The sequence below is a fragment of the Nematolebias whitei genome, chromosome 10 (genome assembly GCF_014905685.2).
Source record: "Nematolebias whitei isolate Nwh7 chromosome 10, NemWhi1, whole genome shotgun sequence".
NCBI classification, from domain to species: Eukaryota; Metazoa; Chordata; class Actinopteri; order Cyprinodontiformes; family Rivulidae; genus Nematolebias; species Nematolebias whitei.
The window spans coordinates 9,985,018-10,004,045 of NC_056507.1; the positions used below are offsets into that span (position 1 = coordinate 9,985,018).

General features: G+C 40.7%; 1 protein-coding gene across 1 annotated transcript in view; it reads right to left on the bottom strand.

Annotated features, from left to right (window-relative positions):
* cbfb (core-binding factor subunit beta) overlaps window positions 1–19,028 on the bottom strand; it is a gene marked incomplete at its 5' end in the record, with an annotated part of 40,078 nt that overhangs the window by 4,109 nt on the left and 16,941 nt on the right. The window contains 2 exon segments of the mRNA XM_037683332.1: window positions 13,799–13,894; window positions 13,963–14,079. Of these exon segments, the coding sequence (XP_037539260.1) occupies window positions 13,799–13,894; window positions 13,963–14,079 (213 nt within the window).

A 19,028-nucleotide genomic window follows, 5' to 3' on the forward strand; every position in this document is an offset into this window, starting at 1 on the left:
CTGATGTGTTTCATGTTGCTGCTGATGTGTTTCATGTTGCTGCTGATCTGTTTCATGTTGCTGTGTTCATGCGTGCTCATCTGCTCACACAGACTCATGTTCGTGCTGCTGTTCGGCGTATTGTGTTTATGCCACTAGCTTAGTGTATTTTTAGTTGATGTTTTTCTTAGTTCATATTTTAGATCTTATTACTGTTTTTATTTTACATTTTATTGTTGGATATAACTGGGACCCTGTGTACATAATTTTGTTCCCCCACATGTACTACATGGGGTGCGAATGACAAATAAAGAACTTTGAATCCTTGAATCCTTGAAATAAATCTTATTTATACTAAATCCATACATTTCTACAGCAAAGCACTAAACAGGCTTCTGCATAATACACCATATTATTTTACTTTATTAGTGTTTAGTTTATATCTTAGATCCTTGCATACTGTTTCTTTTATACTTTATATTTTTGGTATTTTGGGGTGTAACTGGGACGTTGAGTACACAGATTCATTCCACCTCGTGTACCACATGTGATGGGAATGACAATAAAGAACCTTGATCCTTAGTTTATTAAAAAAAAATTACAAACACAGATTCTGAGAAAGTTCAGATGTTTTCATCTTCTATTGGCTTTTCCCTCTTCAGGGGTCTCCTCACTCTGTCCTCTGTCCTCACTCTGTCCTCTGTCCTCACTCTGTCCTCACTCCAACCTCCTCCATGTCCTCTCTAACTGCATCCATGTATCTCCTCTTTGTTTTTATCCTGGCAGCCGCATTTCTAACATCCTTCTATTAATATACCCACTGTCCCTCCTCTGGACATGTCCAAACCACTGTCCCTCCTCTGGACATGTCCAAACCATCTCAGTCTGGCCTCTCTAACTTTATCTCCTGATGATCTCATTCCTAATCTTATCCATTGTCACTCCTAATGAGAACCTCAACATCTTCATTTATGCTACTTCCAGTTCTGTCTCCTGTCTTCTTGTCCATGTCTCTGTCTCCAGACCATACAACATAGCTGGTCTCACCACTGTCTTGTAAACTTTTACTTTGATCTTTGCTGACACTCTTTTGTTGCAAATCACTTCTGAACTTTTCTCCATCCTGCCTGGACTTTCTTCTTCACCTCTTTAAAACACTCCCCCATTTTCCTGGACGGTGGACCCCAAGTACTTGAAGTCCTGCACCTTTGCGACCTCTACGAAGTTTTTAAGACTTTCTGTGACACCAACAACAAATGATGGGCTTGAGAAAAGGCCCGCTGGGCTCATCAGAGCCGAATCAGAAGAAGCTGGAGCGAGCCCGAGTGTCTGTCTGTGGAAGGGAGTGGTCTTCACTAATCATCAGGGCCGAAGAGCTTTCTGTATCGATCCGAACACAAATGGACGCCTGCAGGGCTGCTATAGGCTGCGTAACCACAACTCAATATCACTGATGTTCCTCTGTGTGTGTGTGTGTGTCCTGCTGAACTTGGAGCAGATCTGCTGTTTCTGCAGGTTTGTGCACCTGCAAAGCCTCTGAATATGTTTGTCAGTCTGATCTGTGTGTTAGTCAAAGTAAGTGTGTGTGTGTGTGGGGTGATGGCAATCAATACTAATGATATATTAATGCTTTCAGTGCCAGCTCATCATTCATCACCAAACATCTCTCTGCTGAGCACTTCGAGTGTGTGTGTGTGTGCACACTTTTCTGTCCGTGTGTTAACTGAAGCTTACAGGGAGCAGAATGCAGAGTTTAACTGTTTTTTGTAGGATTTCAGTACGTTGTGTTAATAAGGGTCCCAACAAACACGACGCAGGGGTTTATGTGTGAATGAACGACTGAATTAATCTGTTATTAGTCTCTAACTTCTCCATCCATCTCTCTGACAGGCACCTTCTGACCCCGCATGATTGGAACGATGCAAAACCGCCCGACTTCAGGATTCAAACAGGAAGCTGCTTTGTGCTCAGTCAACATCCAGGTTAGAAAAATGCAATAAGGTTTTACTGCTTTATTAAGATAATCTCAATAAAAGTGATAAAATCGCCCAAAAAAATCTTTTGGAAGGATAAATATTTTAAATTTCTTGTATATAAGAGTAACTTAATTTGAGTATCGTGTTTTTGTGCAATTATTACTGGTTTAATGAAACTAATGTTTTCAATATCTGCTGCCATAGCAGGCGGGTGATAATGTAACTGCCTTCCTGTGTCTGTTTGTTTATCTGTTGTGTTAGCAAAATTAAATTTAGTGTGGTAGTAGCTTAGAGTCATCGTCATTGCATACTCTGAAAGCTAACAAATGCTATAAGGTATCCGTTTAAAACTTTGGCATGCAAGGTGGCATTCTGGGTTAAAATGGTAAATGGTAAATGGAGCTTACTTCTATAGCGCCTTCCAGCCCCCTATGAGGGGCCCCAAGGCGCTTTACAGTACCAGCCATCCACCCATTCACACGCACATTCATACACCGGTGGCGGTCAAAAGTAATCACGATAAATGAAGACGTTTTATTAATGTTGAGGTTGTTATTTAAATAAATTAGATCCTTTACGTCGGTATTTTATAATTTCCAGGAAACATTTGTGTGAGTCAGGCTTTCTTAAGTTTTTTTTAAATTATGTGTCCATACCAATACTGGAATATTCCCTCCATTTCAAATTAAACAAGCAGTACACCCATGTCCCCTGTCACTGAGGGATTTAAAGAGTAAATGTTTGTAGTTTGGAGATAAGTATTTTTCTGGACAGGAACTGAACAGAGAATGAAGTAAACCTAAATGTTTTTGGTGTAACTTATTGGGTAGGAGTTACACTGGAGAAGAACAGAGGCTTGTTGTCCAAGGCGGCTCAGAGAACCAGATCCTGGCCAGCAAATGGATCAATTTTAACTACCATAAGGCAGGGAAACAGGGGGTGGCCAGTGGTGGCCTTAGCCACCACAGATTAATTTCTTGCCACTCTAATCATTTGAAGAAACTGTCATTTTAAGCAATATAAAAACTAGAAAGCATAGTTTCCTCATTGGTGTACATTTACACCCCCATCTGGATAGGTCTCCAGTCCATTACAGGGACAAATAGAGACAAATGAGACAACCAACCATTCACTCTCTCACTCAGACCTAGGGGCAATTTAGAGCTACCAATCAGCCTAACATGCATTAAAAATACTTCTAGCTCACTCTACTCCTTCACTTCACTTCACTTGGGTGGTTCCACTTCACTTCAAACTTGGGCCCATCTATCAGAAGCCTGTTTTCTGAGGGTTCTGATCAGTATCTTAGCTGTTCCTAGGACTGAGCTCTTCTAGACAGAGATCTCTGAGGTTGTTCCTTGGATCTGTTGGAGCCACTCTTCCAGTTTGGGGGACACAGCACCAAGTGCTCCAATGACCACTGGCACTACTGATGCTTTGACTCTCCACAGCTTCTGTATTTCCCCTTTCAGCTCTTGGTATTTCTCCAGCTTCTCATGCTCCTCCTTCCTGATGTTATGGTCTCTTGGTATTGAAACATCTATCACCACTGCCTTCTTCTCTTACTTGTCGACCACCACAATGTCCGGTTGGTTAGTCATCACCTGTCAGTCTGGATCAGGAAGGCCCACAGTATCTTAGCCCTTCCATTCTCCTCCACCTTTGATGGTGTCTCCCACTTTGACTATAGGACCTCCAGTCCATACATAGATGTTCCGGTATATTATTCCAGGCACTTGGTTATGGTGTTCCCTGCATGCTTTGCCTGCCTGGATCTTATATTCTGCTATGATGTGTTGGATAGTTTCAGATGCATCTTTGCTAATCTTGTACCTTGGGTCTTGTCTGGTATGGTAGACCTTGGCTTCTATTGTTTTTGTGCTGAGGGCTTGCTCTAGTGCTGCTATGATTAGTGCCTCTGCGCTGTCTTTCAGTCCAGCCCTTTCTAGTCACTAGTAGATCAACCACTTCCTAAATTTGCTGGTTGTACATGCTGTACAGGAGCTTATCTTTCCATGATGGCTCTGCTTGTTCTCAAGAGTTGGAGTTGTTCTCTTCCACACTGGGTTTCTGGCACTGACTGAGACATTCACTCATTAGTTAATCATTGGGGACTTTCCTCCTGATATACTCCAGGATCTTAGTTGTTTCATTCTGTATAGTATCTGTATCTGTACCATATTGTTTTGTATCATATGCTCACTAGTTCTATGCCTCCCTCCTTTCTCTTAGTGTATAGTCTCAGGGTATTGGACTTGGGGTGAAACCCTCCATGCATTGTGAAGAGCTGTCGAGTCGATGTCAGTGGCTTCTATCTCCTTCTTTGGCCAGGCTATTATACTAGCTGTGTATCTGATGACTGACATTGTATACATGATGGCTTGGACTTTGTTCTTGCCATTCAGTGTTGGCTCTTCAGGACCTGCCTTACCCTCTGTAAGTACTTGGTTGTGGTTGACTTTCTTGCATACACATCATGATTGCCATTTATCTGTGGGATTCCAAGGTATTTGTAGCTGTCTTGGACATCTGCAATGTTATCTCCAGGTACCATACCATACCATACCATTTTATTTATAGAGCACTTAAAACAGCGACAAGGCCAACCAAAGTGCTGTACAGACTGAACAACAGGTAACACACAAAGCAATATACAAAATTGTGCAAAACTGTTCAGTGATTTGTAGACATACAGGAGTATTTTGAACTGGATTCGAAAGTGAACCGGTAACCAGTGCAGGGAAGCCAAAACTGGTGTAATGTGCTCTCTTTTGCCTGTACTGGTTAAAAATCGGGCTGCTGCATTCTGGACAAGTTGTAGTCGTGCTATGACGGTTTGACTGATACCAAACAGGAGCGAATTGCAGTAATCAAGCCTAGATGTAATGAATGCATGTATTACTGTCTCCAGGTGATTTTTGGACAATATGGGCTTCAGTTTAGACAGCCGCCTCAGTTGGAAGAAACATGATTTAACAATCATGTTTACATGGCTGTTAAGTTTCAGGGAAGGGTCCATTATCACTCCCAGATTAGTGACTCTTTGTTTTTTTGACAGGGTTAGAGCGGAGAGGTCGATACAGTGGTTTGTGATCGTGTCGTTGGGAGGGAACAACATGACTTCAGACTTCGTTTCATTGAAACTTAAGAAATTTAAAGCCATCCAGTCCCTGACGTCAGCCAGGCAGTCAAGCAGAGGTTGAATAGAGCATGTGCCATAGTGTCTTAGCGGGAAGTAAATTTGACAGTCATCGGCGTAGAAGTGAAAGGGTATGTTGTGTTTCCAGAAAATAGCACCAAGTGGCAGCAGGTATAAAGAGAATAGGAGGGGACCCAGGATGGACCCCTGTGGAACCCCCCATTTAAGCTCTGCCGCTGCAGAACTAAAATCCTTGATGGAGACACAAAAGGATCTGTCAGCGAGGTAAGATCTGAACCAATTGAGGGCTGACCCTTTGATGCCCACCCACTGCTCTAACCTAGCAATGAGGATCTCATGGTCGATGGTGTCAAAGGCAGCTGTGAGGTCCAACAGGACAAGCATCACAGAATCACCGGTATCTGTGAATCTGAAGATGTCGTTAAAGACCTTCAGCAGGGCAGTTTCAGTGCTATGGAGAGGTTTAAAGCCAGATTGGAATAGCTCTAAGATGGTGTGACCCTCCAGGAAACACTTCAACTGGGACTCAACTATTTTCTCCAGTACTTTAGAAACAAATGGGAGTTTGGAGACAGGCCGGAAGTTGGATACGACTGAGGGGTCAAGGTTTGTTTTTTTCAGGAGAGGCTGGACAGCAGCATGTTTAAAGGATTTTGGCACCACGCCATTGGATAAACTACTGTTTACTATAGCCAGAATGGACAGACCTAGAGTAGGAAAAACCTCCATTAGTAGTCGAGGGGACCACATCATAGGGGGAACCAGACGGTTTCAAGCTGCACATGACCTGCTCTAGAGAAGATAGAGTGATGGGTTCAAAATGGTCAAATTGAGCTACAGATTGAGGTGGGAAGGATGGGTCATGAGTTGGAGGGGAAATGAGAGCCCGGGTGGTCGCAATTTTTTCCAAAAAGAAATGTAAGAAGTTCTTGCACAGCTCAGTCGAGGCTTCCAGAGGTGATGGTTCAGTGAGGTGGAGAACAGAGTTTAGGGTAGAGAAGAGGACACGTGGGTTGCGAGAGTTTGAAGTAATTAAATCAGAGAAGTATTTGGATTTAGCAGCTTTCACTGCTTTCTGATTACGGCGCCAACTCTCTTTAAGTGTTTGAAAAGAGACCTGCAGCCTGTCTTTCTTCCACTTGCGCTCCGCCCTCCTACATTGCTGCCTAAAGGCCTTGGTGATGTCACTCAACCAAGGTTCTGCTCTGAGTTTTGATTTTTTTGGTTTTAACAGGCGCAACATGATCCAGAGTCTTTAAGCAGACAGAGTTTAACTGGGATGTCAGCTCCTCAGTAGTGGTGAGAAACACCGGGGGCTGAATGATCATTTCAGAATTATAAACATCTGTGAAACGTGCAGCAATGAAATGGTTAATGGCCCGGCTACTACATGCAGGAACGCATGGCTTAGGAGTTAAATGGGGGAGGGTGAACTCAAACCGGCCTGGCATGTGGTCTGAAAAAACATTATCACCAATTTCAAGATTTCTAACAATCACATCCCGAGTTAAAACAAGGTCCAATGTATGTCTGCGCTCTTGGGTGGGACCATTTACATGCTGAGGTAGTTCAACTGCTTCAGTTGCGATCACTTTGCCTCTCTTGAATACCATTACACTGCATTTATCCAGTCCAAATGACATTCCAATGTCCTTGATGTATATCCTGGTGAGGTGGATCAGTGAGTAGATGTCTTGCTCATTTTTGGCTTACAGCTTGATATATCCATGTTAAGGAGGTGACTGATGATTGTTCCACTTTGGAACCAGTGTCCATAGCCACACTTGGCAATGATCTGGCTGAGGGATTCAGGCCTATGGAGAACAAGAGTGGGGACAGTGTATCACCTTGATATATGCCACAAATTGTGTGTGTGTGTGTGTGTGTGTGGGGGGGGGGGGACTTGGCAACCCAATTTTCGATAGGGACCTGTGTTTTGCCTTGAAGCAGCCACAAACCAAAATGGAAGGTGGTACCTAATTTATTTTTCAACTTAATATGCTCACAAGTTGGATGGATGAATGGATCCATGGAGGGTATTTCCAATTTCCCTCTTTGCTCCGTGACGGGGAATAAAATCTATTTTATAAAAAGCCCAACGGATCAGATGGGTTTAAATTCTACATTTAAAAGTATCCAGATTCTGGTCTCTTCAGATCCACTGGCAGGCTGTTCCACAGTGTCTGTGTACCAATAAAAACAGAACCTCCAAAAGTTCTTGTTCTGCTCTGTGGAAAAGCTAAAAGAGAGGAACTGGAGGATCTGAGTGGTCGCGCTAATTCATAAATCAAAACCATTTTTCGGAAATAGTCTGATGCTTGGCCATGGAGGGCCTTGAAAACCAATAAAATAATTTTACAATCAATCCTAAAACTAACAAACAGCCAGTGTCAGGCCTTTAGAACAGTACTAATGTGAGTTCTCTCTTTGTTTTTTGTCTGAACTCTTGCTGCTGAATTCTGACTAAAAATGGGGCTGATTTATTGGACTAATTATTATAATGGTCCAGCCTTCTAGTTGTAAAAATATGAATCAGTCAGTGTTAAATGGCCTCACCCTGAAAATGTTTTTTAAATGCTAAAAAGCTCTTTTTGTTACTGACCAAATATGTGGTTCATCAGCGTTAAACATGACGCCTGGATTTCTTGCCTCTTGGGACCTTTGAGCCTTTGAACCAACAATGAGCACCTTTGTTTTATCCTGGTTAAGCTGCAAAAATGATTTATTAACTAAAATACAGCTAAGAAAGCTGCTCAGTTGTTCTGGTCTCATCTGGAGACACGACAACATAAAACTGAGTGTCATCAGCGTAACTGTGAACCCAGATGTAATATATACCTCTGAATGCCACCTTTTATCTGTGCCTTTCCTAAATTTACCTTTATACTTCTGTGTGTGTTTATTATTTTCTTTCATAAACAATAAAGTTTTATGACATTAACTGTAAATAGAGAAAACATCATGGTTTGTTAAACGAAAGACACACTGGTTTTCTTGTGTTTGTTCAGTCCAAGTCTTTGGGCACTAAACAACAGAGATAACTCGATCACACAGCAGCACAGAGACACACAGATGGAGAGGAGCTCAGACCACAGAAATGCAGAGGCTGAATCTCTGCAGCGTTCAGCAGAATTCATCGGTCACGCCCAAAGAAAAACCTCAGAGTAGATCTGCAAGATCTCACTGCCACTGCTGGATTTTACTGCCTCTTCATTCACCTATCATCTGCTAGAATAAGTTACTGAAGTGGTCTCCAAACTGTCTTTATGGCTAAGTTGAAATACAAAATCTGCTTTCACTTTCACTCTTCCACAACATTAGAAGATTTATTTTATATTTACTTTCTACAGCATGCTTTAATAAAATCATTGCACAGAAAATGGAGCATTAGGAACTGGCTTCAGTTGTGACTATTTTGAATATTTTTATACAGCTGTAGAGTTTAGCATCCGTAGCCATTTAAAAAATACTCATCATAGTTTTATAACTTGGGAAATGGTGAAAATGTAGATGTTTTGTTCAAATCTTAAAAAAACAACATTGTGTGTGAACAGATTATGTGATGAGGATGACAGTCGGCAAATTTTAGCTTAAATCCTGAGTATTTTACTGAGTTTTAGCCATTTCTTTCTAAAGTGGATTAGCTGTGGCATCCATCTTGACCTGGACTGACAGTTGTAGATGTCCATCCAGTGAATATTTGCTTAAATCTGTCCTCTGGCTCATAAGATATTTTGCTGAAACTACTGACAAACAAACAAACATACCTTTTACCCTTGATGTTGGTTGATAAATAGTGTAAAATGTAAACACATTAAATTAATTTATAACAGTTTTCAGACAAGTCTACATGAAGTAGCTTGTTAGTAGGGGTGCACCGATTTATCGGCCCCAATTTCCTCAATTTTCAGAGATCGGCCGATACTTACACGAGAAACAGATTTTACCGATTTTTTGTAATTTTAACAACAATTCTCTAAACTTCATTTATATGTCAGAGCACTACCTCATGGCCAGTTAAAACAAGTTTGTGTTGCTTCTAGGAAATTATTCAAGGGTATGTTTTTCAATAAAATAAAATTGGAAAATAGAAGGTGCACTGTGACCTTATAACACCTGACGGTGTCATTTATAAAACAAAATGGGTCTCAGACAAAATTGGAATCGGCAGGTCAGACATTTTAGAAATTGGTGATCGGACAGAAAACTGCAATCGGCGCACCCCTACTTATTAGTAGGCCTGTCATAACAAATTTTGATGAGCAATTAATTGTCTCAGAAATGATTGCGATAAACAATAATATTGTTTGAAATTTGACAATAATTAGTAACTGTCAAATATAAGAAGAAATGTTGGTTAATTTTTGTGTGTAGTACCTTTTTTTGACTACTGAATAGCAGTATAAGACTGTCTGAACTGAAGGATGGATAGTGAGGGAGCGAGCAGCGTCTCTCTTTAAGAGAAATGGGAGGCAGGCCCCTTGACATGACATGGAATGTCTTTCCTTCTTTGTTTTCGATTCTTAAAATGGTGGACGCTCTGTGGGGTTTGAGCTCTTTAGCATAGCATTTGTGGACAAGACGGAGGTTTTTTTCCCCAAGGTCGGCCTGTTAGCTTAGCTCGTAGCTTAGCTTCTCCGCTTAGCTGCTTTTAACGATCCAATAACGTGATTTTGGACGGTTAAAACAGATTTTAAAGAGAAAAGAGAAAGGGAGGGGTCAGTGAAGAACACCGGAGCTGAGCCTTTTGTCATCCAGTGTCTTCAGTAGAAAGAGAGAGACATGAAGAAACGATAAATCCGATAAATGAAAATGAGGTCGATAATTTTCATTTATCATGCGATTAATTGATTTATTGTTTTTGCGACAGGCCTACTTATTAACTATTTGCACTGTCACTTCTGTTCTGGTGACATTAAAAAAGTTTTCTGCAGGTTTGACAGAGTTATACTTTTATTATTTTCTTTGCATATGTTTAAAAGAAGGATATGAACTTGAACATACCTTTAAGTCTGCAGTCCTGCAGTGGGATACATCATGTTTAATTTATTTTCATGGCTGGACTGCAGGTTTTATAAAACCAGTTTAATATTTTCTCATAAAGTTGACTCTCAGGAATTTGACCTTTTTTTAAATAAACTGAAGCACGTTAAAAAACAGTTCGCTCTCAGTGACAAGCAGAGCCAGAATGTGGATCCAAACAATTCGTTTCAGCAAATTTAAAGCTCCTCAAGTGTTTTCGGGGGTAATGACGGTCTTTTTATTGATTCAGGAGGAGAAACAAGGTTTTCTTTTTCTGTCCGAGCCTCAGGGAGGAAACATGAGATCAGTCAGATGAAAGACGACCTTCAGTTAACGGCTTCGCTCTTTCCTTCTTGTGAAGCTGTGGGAGTGTTTTGTGTGTTTATGCAAACCATTTTTTAAAATTCTTTGCATAACATGAGCATTAAAAGGAACATTTTATACATTAGAAGTGCATGCACATTATGAACAAAGTACACAAACAAGGCAAACGTCTAAAAACACACAGCTTCCTGTGCTGGCCGACATAAACACACAGAGAAAATAGTCGACAAAACAAGGATGCAGAGACACAAAGTGGACACAAACATACACCGAGAGACGGGTTTAGTGCATGACAGTGTGATAGATGATGGTGAGAAGTGAAGGACACAGACCCTGTTCTTTTCTGCTGGCTCTCTGTCTTTCTGAGGGTCATCAGTCCCAGATTTTAGAAACCACAGGGTCCTAAAAGAATAAACAATTTGGCGTCAACTGAGGAAGGATGCCACTGGTCTCCCCAAAGCCTGGCTGGGAAAGTCAGTTTGTTTCAGGTGATAATCGGCTTTTAGAGTTACAGCAAAACAATCTGATAGAAAGTCATCTTTGTGCACAACACATGGTCCAACAGCTGCTAAAAAAGAGAACTGAATAATTTTGAACAGTTCAAAACTTCTTTCCCTTCTTAGGCTTTAGGGACACCTGACAAAACTGAATCAGTCATTCAATAATTTATTAAAAAAAAACTCAAATGTGGATTTACTAATCAAACTGCTCATGCACTAAACTTATGATTTAAACTGCAAAAACTAATTAAGGAATGAAAAATTAAAGCACACAAGCACACGTCACACAACCCTGAGCCACCCGAAGCACTAAGCAGAGGGAGGGGAATTACAAATCTGCTGCTGTAGCTTTCAGAAACGATGCTCGGGCTCATTAAAACACACAAATATTAATATTTGACTTCATTAATCCTACAGTTAATTAAGCTGAAAGATAATTCATGATGATGTTACTTAAAAACAAGAATATCTTTAAACTTTCTTTAATAATTTTGTGAAAGAATGTCACTGATTCTGTGCTTTGTATGGCAAGTCCTTTGTGTATTTATTCAACATCCTTGGTATTAAGCATCATTTTCAGCCATTTGATCATTGTGGCCGAGATGGTGTAGAGGCAGGGCAGCCGGCTTGGGACCCAAAAGTCCCAGGTTCAATCCCCAGTCACTGCACATCACGTGGTGTCTTTGGGCAGCACACCTCATCCCCAAAATGCCTCCCGGGCGCCTTCAATAGCTGCCCACTGCACCACCTGGTGGTGGATGGGTTAAATGCAGAGACTAATTTCGCCATTGTATGGAAACATACAGTGCTGACATTGTGATGACATTATTATTATTATTATTATTACTACCCTGCACTTGTTGCACGTTCAGTCACACTACTCAAACAAATACTCTTACTAGAAATACATTTTACCAGCTAGTAGCACTTTAATCTAACTAGTTGGAGCTTAAGTCACTCTAGTCAGTCGCACTAGTAGCCCAAACGTCGCGACTAGTTGGCTTTTTCACTAGCGGACCACAGGACCAAATTATTTGATGATAAGTCATACGACTTAACTAGTAAGCATCAAAAATCTTTTTATGTTAACTAGTCGACACAAATGTTGCCCATTGGACGACTAGTGACTGTCAAATGTCAATTGGTGCAACTTAAAATTTTAATCCACCACCAGGTGCAGAGGTGGAGCCAGGGGGTGGCCAATGGTGGCCTTGGTCACCATAGATGACTCTTCAGACACCCCAATAATTTGAGGAAACTACACTTTTAAGCAATATAAAACTAGAAAGCATAGGTTCCTCAAATGATGGGGTGGTCGGTTTACATTAATATAAGGAGGTGGCCATCTTGGATTTTGACGTGGGAACCCAAATTTTTATAGTGACCTTTCAAACACCTAGATGCAGCGACACACCAAAATGGAAGTTGATATGTCACTTATTTTTTGTTATCATGCTCACAACGCAGACGGGCGGACTGAAGGTATTTCCAATTCCCCCTCCGCTCCGTGTCAACTAGCAAAATAGTGAACATTTTAGCATTTACTCTTCAATATTTTTAGTTCACACTAGTCAACGAGTGTGCATAATTTGCATCAACTAGTTACCATGTAAGAATTTCTTATGTGTACTAGTTCACTTGTAAAACTAGTCATTGACTTGTTTGGTCCAGTGGTCCACTACAGCATTAAAAAGCCAACTGGTTGAGACTTTTGGGCTACTAATGCGGCAAAATGGCCGACTAGTGTGAACTATTCTCCAACTAGTTGGCAAAAACATGTTACTAACAAAAGTATTAGTTGAACTAGTGTGACCGAATGTGCAACTAGAGCAGGGTAGTGATGAACTAGTGCATGAAAATGACATTTGATACCAAAGATATTGAATAAATACACAAAAGGCTTGCCGTATTTTGTGTTGTCTTACATAGTCAGTCAGAAATGATCTGCTAAGAATTACACAAGCTTTAATCTAAATAAATAAATAAGTGTAGATGTTTATATGCACATATTCTAGATTTTAATCCAAATTTCCACTTTAGAATAAATGAACTCTGGGCTGTATTAACTACACTTTGATTGATCGTTCCAGTTTAATCCAAATTAACCCATAAATGATTTAATTATGGCCAAAAAAAATTACTGAAGTTTAACAGTTATTTTAAATAAATAATTAATAAAGTAGAAATAGAGATCAATTCTGACCCAACTAATAAACTAATGTTAACTGAACGCAGCAATCTTCAGTGTTTTAGAGCAGTTTAAGCAAATATTCTTTTTTATAAACTTTTAGGCTGAAGTCAGTTTCACTTTAAAAAAGTTGTTTACATTAAACGTTTTATTTAAAAGCATAAATTTGCTCCACAAATCTGTCCAATCACAAAGCTTTATAAACCGTTCCCCTGCTCTGTGTTGCTTTCATGTTTTAATGTAATTTTCTGAGATTTTTTATTTAGTAATTTTATTTTATTACCTTTACAGTTACATCAAATATATCTTATCTTTCTTATCTCGATAGTGACAGCAGCAGTTTGATGTAGCACTTCCACTAATTTATTGATATCTCTAAGAAAATAACTGAATTAAACATTATTTATCCCGGTTGAAGTTCATTCAAAAATCTATCTACAACAGATAAGATAATCATTATTTATAATTTTAAAACAAAAACACACATAAATGGCTGAAATATTCCTTTAAACGTTACAGGATAGATTTATATTCTTTGTGTTTTATAAGTCTGGTTTATTCTGAACTGGCTTTGTTAGAGTTTATATTTGGTTTAGTGCGAAGACAGTTGTTCACAGCCTGAAGTGGACGAGAGTCCCGTCCCCCTCACCTCTAAATCCTCTCTGTGGGACCGGTCTCTGTCCTCAAAGTCTCTGGTTCTGCGCCGGGCCTCTTCAAATGCCGCCTGGGCTAAGGCGTCCTCGTGCTGCACACACAGATGATTGTTTCCAAACACAATAATCAAATCTCAAAGGTGTGATGGGCTGCGGGTACCTGCGCCCGCTCCTCGTCGTACTCCAGGTATCCCATCCCGTCCAGCCTCTGCAGGTCGATCCAGCCTCTCCAGATCACGCACACCCCGTTCAGGATCATAGGAGCCTTGAGATAGACCTGCGGGGGACAGAGAGGTTCAGATCAGTCCGAGCTGTGGATGCTTTGGTTCTGGTGGGAATTCAAACCCGGTCACAGCATTACTAAAAGACAAGAGTTGGGCCCGTACGGCACCAAGTTGTGTAAAAAATGGTTCAGAAGCAGAAACTAAGACTAATTACGAGGCTAGTTTTAAACTAAGAACACATTCTGGTGAGAATTAAACAAGTTTGAGTCATTTTGGTCAAATCTTGAAAATAATGTTGCGTGTTTATTTGACCTGCAGTTTAATATTTAAAGCAATAATAGACATTTTGATTTCTTATTCAGTAAATCAGAAGTCCATCTCAACACAACTTCACCAAACCAGCTGCAAACAGACAGGAAGTCACTTGACGATGAGCAGTTTGACCTTGTGTTGTTTTGTCTTCCTGTGGAAAACAGACGAGCAGATGGTGAAACGTCCCAGATAAAAATGGACTGTTTTCTCCAGCCTGTTTGTTTCCACTGAACCCCGAGCAGAACCGTAGGCCCGGTTCTGACTTCCAGACGGAGAGTTGGGCTCGTCTCAGTTTGCTCTTTTGGTTATTTCAAATGCGCCACACTAACGGGACTGAAGAGTAAAATAACAGCCTGTGTGTGTGTGTGTGTGGGGGGGGGGGGGGGGTGAACACATCTCTGTGTTTAAAAAAATGTTCTGGACTGCCCAATAAAAACTATAAACAAGAAATGAGTATCTTCTGTTAAACAGCTGAGTGACAGCTGAGATTTACTGAATAAACTCAAACATTAAAGCTAAAAGTGGCAAAGACCTAGCTAGAAGTTAAACGGTTAAAGGCTAACTAGCTAAAGTAAATGGAGCACAACGCTAGCTTTAAATAGTAAAAGTCGATTTAAAAAATCTTCTTCTTTCGGCTGCTCACAGCGAACTATCACATACGAAGACATGGCGATTGTTTTTATGCCGGATGTCCTTCCTGACGCCACCACAGACCACGAGCTACCACAGCCCTCTGTGTGGAGCAGAGAGCTGCCATCTAGGGCACCTGGGGGAGCTGATGGTGGGGGTGGGGCCTTGCTCGGGGGCCCAGGGTAGAGTTGCATTCGGGCCCAAAAAATCCGACCCCGCCCGGCCCCAGCCCATAGCCATCATTCCTGAACCCCACCTGACCAGATGAATTAACAGTAATTACAGGTCCGAACCCGAAAGCCCCCCAACATTTTTAATTAAGCTTTGACTGCTTATAGTTATTAACGGTCAGCGGACACACGCGGCTGAGGGGGCAGAAGATTGGGAGCTGAGGGGCTGTTTGTCCTTTCATGGACATCAAAGCACATTAAATCCCTGCTTCTGCCTGCACTCTGCATTATTCATACATGGACCCTGCTCTGACATGTTGGATATTTTTGGTCGTCGGCCGCACGTGTCCACCGAGTGAGCGACTGAATGAACATCCATTTGGGCAATCCCTGGCAGTATAGTCCCATCTGAAGCTTAACAGAACTTTTTTTTCTTTCTACCTCTTTCAAGGCTGGTTAGCGCGCAGTCAAATGGCCACGTGCAGCTGTTGAATGTATGGCAAGCCATGTTGTCATATATTTGGATCGTCAGCTGCGCGCATCTGCTGACTCAATCAAAAGCTTGACACCGGCCCGGCCATTAAGCACATTATTATGGCCCGGCCCTGCCCTAATCTGGGTTGGGCCAGGCCGGGCTTTGGGGTAGAAATGACAACTTTAGCTCAGGGTGGGACAGGTGAGGATGGAGGCAGGTGTGGGTGTTTCACCTTTCCCACCCACATTTTGATAGTGTCAGTCCAGGGAGTTGAACCAGTGACCATCTGATCACAGGCCCACTTTTTCTAGCCTCTGTGCCACCACCCCCTTAAAAGTTTATTTAAAAATAAAGGTAGTAAAAAGCTATCTAAAAGCTGAAGTGGCAAAAGGCTATCTACAAAGGTAAAAATAGTAGCAAACAGCTAACTAAAAGTAGAAAAGTCTAGCTGAAAGCTAAAAGCAGCAAACGGGCTAGCTAAAGTTGAAAGTAGCAAAAGACCAGCTAAAAAGACAGAAGGTTAAAAAAAGAAAAGAAAGGTAGCTAAAACACGGTAAAGTATTTGTAAATGAAGTTAAATGTATTTTGTGTTTAATGTTTCTGCTTTCACACTTGGTTTGTAGAAACAAACTATCAGTGCAAACTCATGAAACTGTTCGACTGTTAAAAAACAAAATAAAAAAAACGGAGTTTAGAGTCAAATGCGATGAAAAGCTGCGATGTTACGTGCAGCAGGTGTGACAACAACATCTCGTGTCTTCTTGATTTCCATCAACGGCAGCTGTCCTTGTCCAGATGTTCATCAGTTTCAGCTGATACTTTTAACTGTTTCAACAAATATTTAAGCATAAATTAAATAAAACTAACAGTCAAACGCTCACACTTAGGCCCATTTTCTATGAAAAGACCTCCACGATCCTACTTTTTTTTTTTTTTTTTGCTCAGGCTATTTATGGCCAGCTGCTCACAGGACCTCTTTAACCACAACTACCCATAGTGCATCAGGACTGCAGGGGAGACCGCACCCCAAGAGACTGTGGGTTTTTGTGTTTATTCCAGCATAAATGTGTGTGTGTGTGTGTGTGCAGGAGAAATGGCTTCCACATCTGTGGAGCTGCAGCTTTTAAAAGAGAGCTTCATTTGGCCTGACAGGGTGTTCGTGTGTGTGAGTTTGAGTGTGTGTGTGTGTAGCATGTGTGCGTTTGTGTGTGTAAGAGGAAAATATGTAGAAACGGCCCGACCACAGACTTCCTCTGAGAGCACCAAGTCAACCCCCACATCCATTTACTGAAACACTCGAACGAAGCCGAACTCACACAGAAAGAAGGAAAGAACGAGCCGAGAGAAATCAGCCGAAAATTCTGTTTGGTACTTTTTGAGCCCAACATGAGTACGGCACACTGAACTGTGCGATGATAATACAGTTCAGACGCTGCGTACCATCACGATAAAGTGTTACTTTTTTTAAATAGACACAACATTATCTTTAATGTCAGTAACAAGATGCATCATTTTCTGTTAAATTCATGTGAATCATCACAGTTTAAACGCGTTTATTGTGATAGAGGGAGAAAATTAAAACATTTATCACGTCTTGGTTTTATTGCGTCTTAGTGTCGGAGTCAGCCTCATTCAAGATGGCCGCCACAGCCAGACCAGAGCAAACGCAGAAATGGCTCTAACTCCGTTGATTCTACAGCTATCGAGTTCATATTTGGTGTGGTAGCAGCTGAGAGTTAGTTCCATCATAGTGCATATATTGAGGCATTAACTGTTAGTCGACACCCTGTCTGTTAGCAAAATATCTCATGGACCACTGGAAGGATTTTATGGAGGAGTTTTAGGATGAAAATCTACAACCCTCAGGATCAGCAGCATCTAAAAGTCTCCAACTCAGTCAGTGTTGCAGATATTGAGCGAATATTTGGTGTGGTAGTAGCTGAGAGTCATCCTCAACACATACTCCGAGTGCTAACAGATGTCACAATGTTCAGTGAGGTTGAGCTTCACATATTTTACAAGATTTGACCAAAATTTCTTCTTAAATTTGACATTACTAATTATCGTCAAATTTCAAACAATATCATCGTTTATCGCAATAATTTCTGAGACAATTAATCGCTCAGCAAAATTTGTTATCGTGACAAGCCTATCTGAGAGCTTCCACACCGGCTGTTCAGTTACGATTGGATCCAACAGAACCAAAGATCGTAAATAAAGATGGCTGGAGCGTTTATTGAACAAAAGTAATCGCCTCGTTTACGAGCTGGACCCTGTTCTGTGTGTTTGGAGCAGAGCGTGTGCACCTGAGTTTCCAGGCTAAAAACGTCCCGTCTACACACCTGCACACAATCGGGGCGACCCAGTTCAAGCATCAAACACTTAATTAAACCTTTAAAGAGCAGTAAGAGAAAAACAGGAACCAACAGGTGTCCACACGTGTAAAAATGTGTCTGAGGTATACTTTCTGTTGGTGTCACTTTACAAAAGGAGCGTGCTTATAAACAACTAATAAATAGGCAATAATGTAGTTATTATTAGTCTTTAAACATTTATTAAATCATTAATAATCTGTCACCGTTAGTTGGATAAAAAGAACAACACTGACACTTTTCTTGCTAAAAATATTCTTCATACAGCAGATTTAAAAATTCAGCTAATTATCTGTAAATTAAACAACAAAGTTTGTTTTGGAATTTAAAAATGTTTATTTATAAAAAATATGCTGAGCAACCTCCCACTAAAGAAAATTAAAAACAATTAACCAAAAAAGTGAATAGATAAAAATGCAGCCTTTGATCTTAGCCATTGCAGATGTTTATAACTGATCCTTGTTGTTATGTATTAGGTTTGTAAACGTTGATTAGTGTTTACAAACTCAGAAACCGTTTTCAAAGCCTCCATACATTATTTATTCAGGGACTCTTATTATAATACAGAAATGTTTGAGTCCGGAGTTCGTTCCATTTGTTTATTTGGGTCCACTGCAGCCACAAGGGGGCGCTTTGCTTGGTTTTGGCTTCAACTTCCAAGTTAGGTGTCCATGTCCAGTACTGGACAAACGTCAACAGGAAGGACCAAAACCAGGACGACAGACCGTTCTTTCTTTCTTTTATTCATTCATTCTTTCTGTCTTTTTTCTGTCTTTCTTTCTTTTTTCTGTCTTTCTGTTTGTCTATCATTCTTTCTGTCTTTGTCTTTCTTTTTTCTGTTTGTCTGTCTTTCTTTTGTCATTCTTTGTCTGTCTGTCTCTTTTCATAATTTATGTCTGTTTGTCTTTCTTTTGTCATTCTTTGTCTGTCTGTCTCTCTTTTCATAATTTATGTCTGTCTGTCTGTCTTTCTTTTTTCATTCTTTCCGTCTGTCTCTCTTTTTTCATTCTTTCTGTCTGTCTGTCTTTCTTTTTTCATTCTTT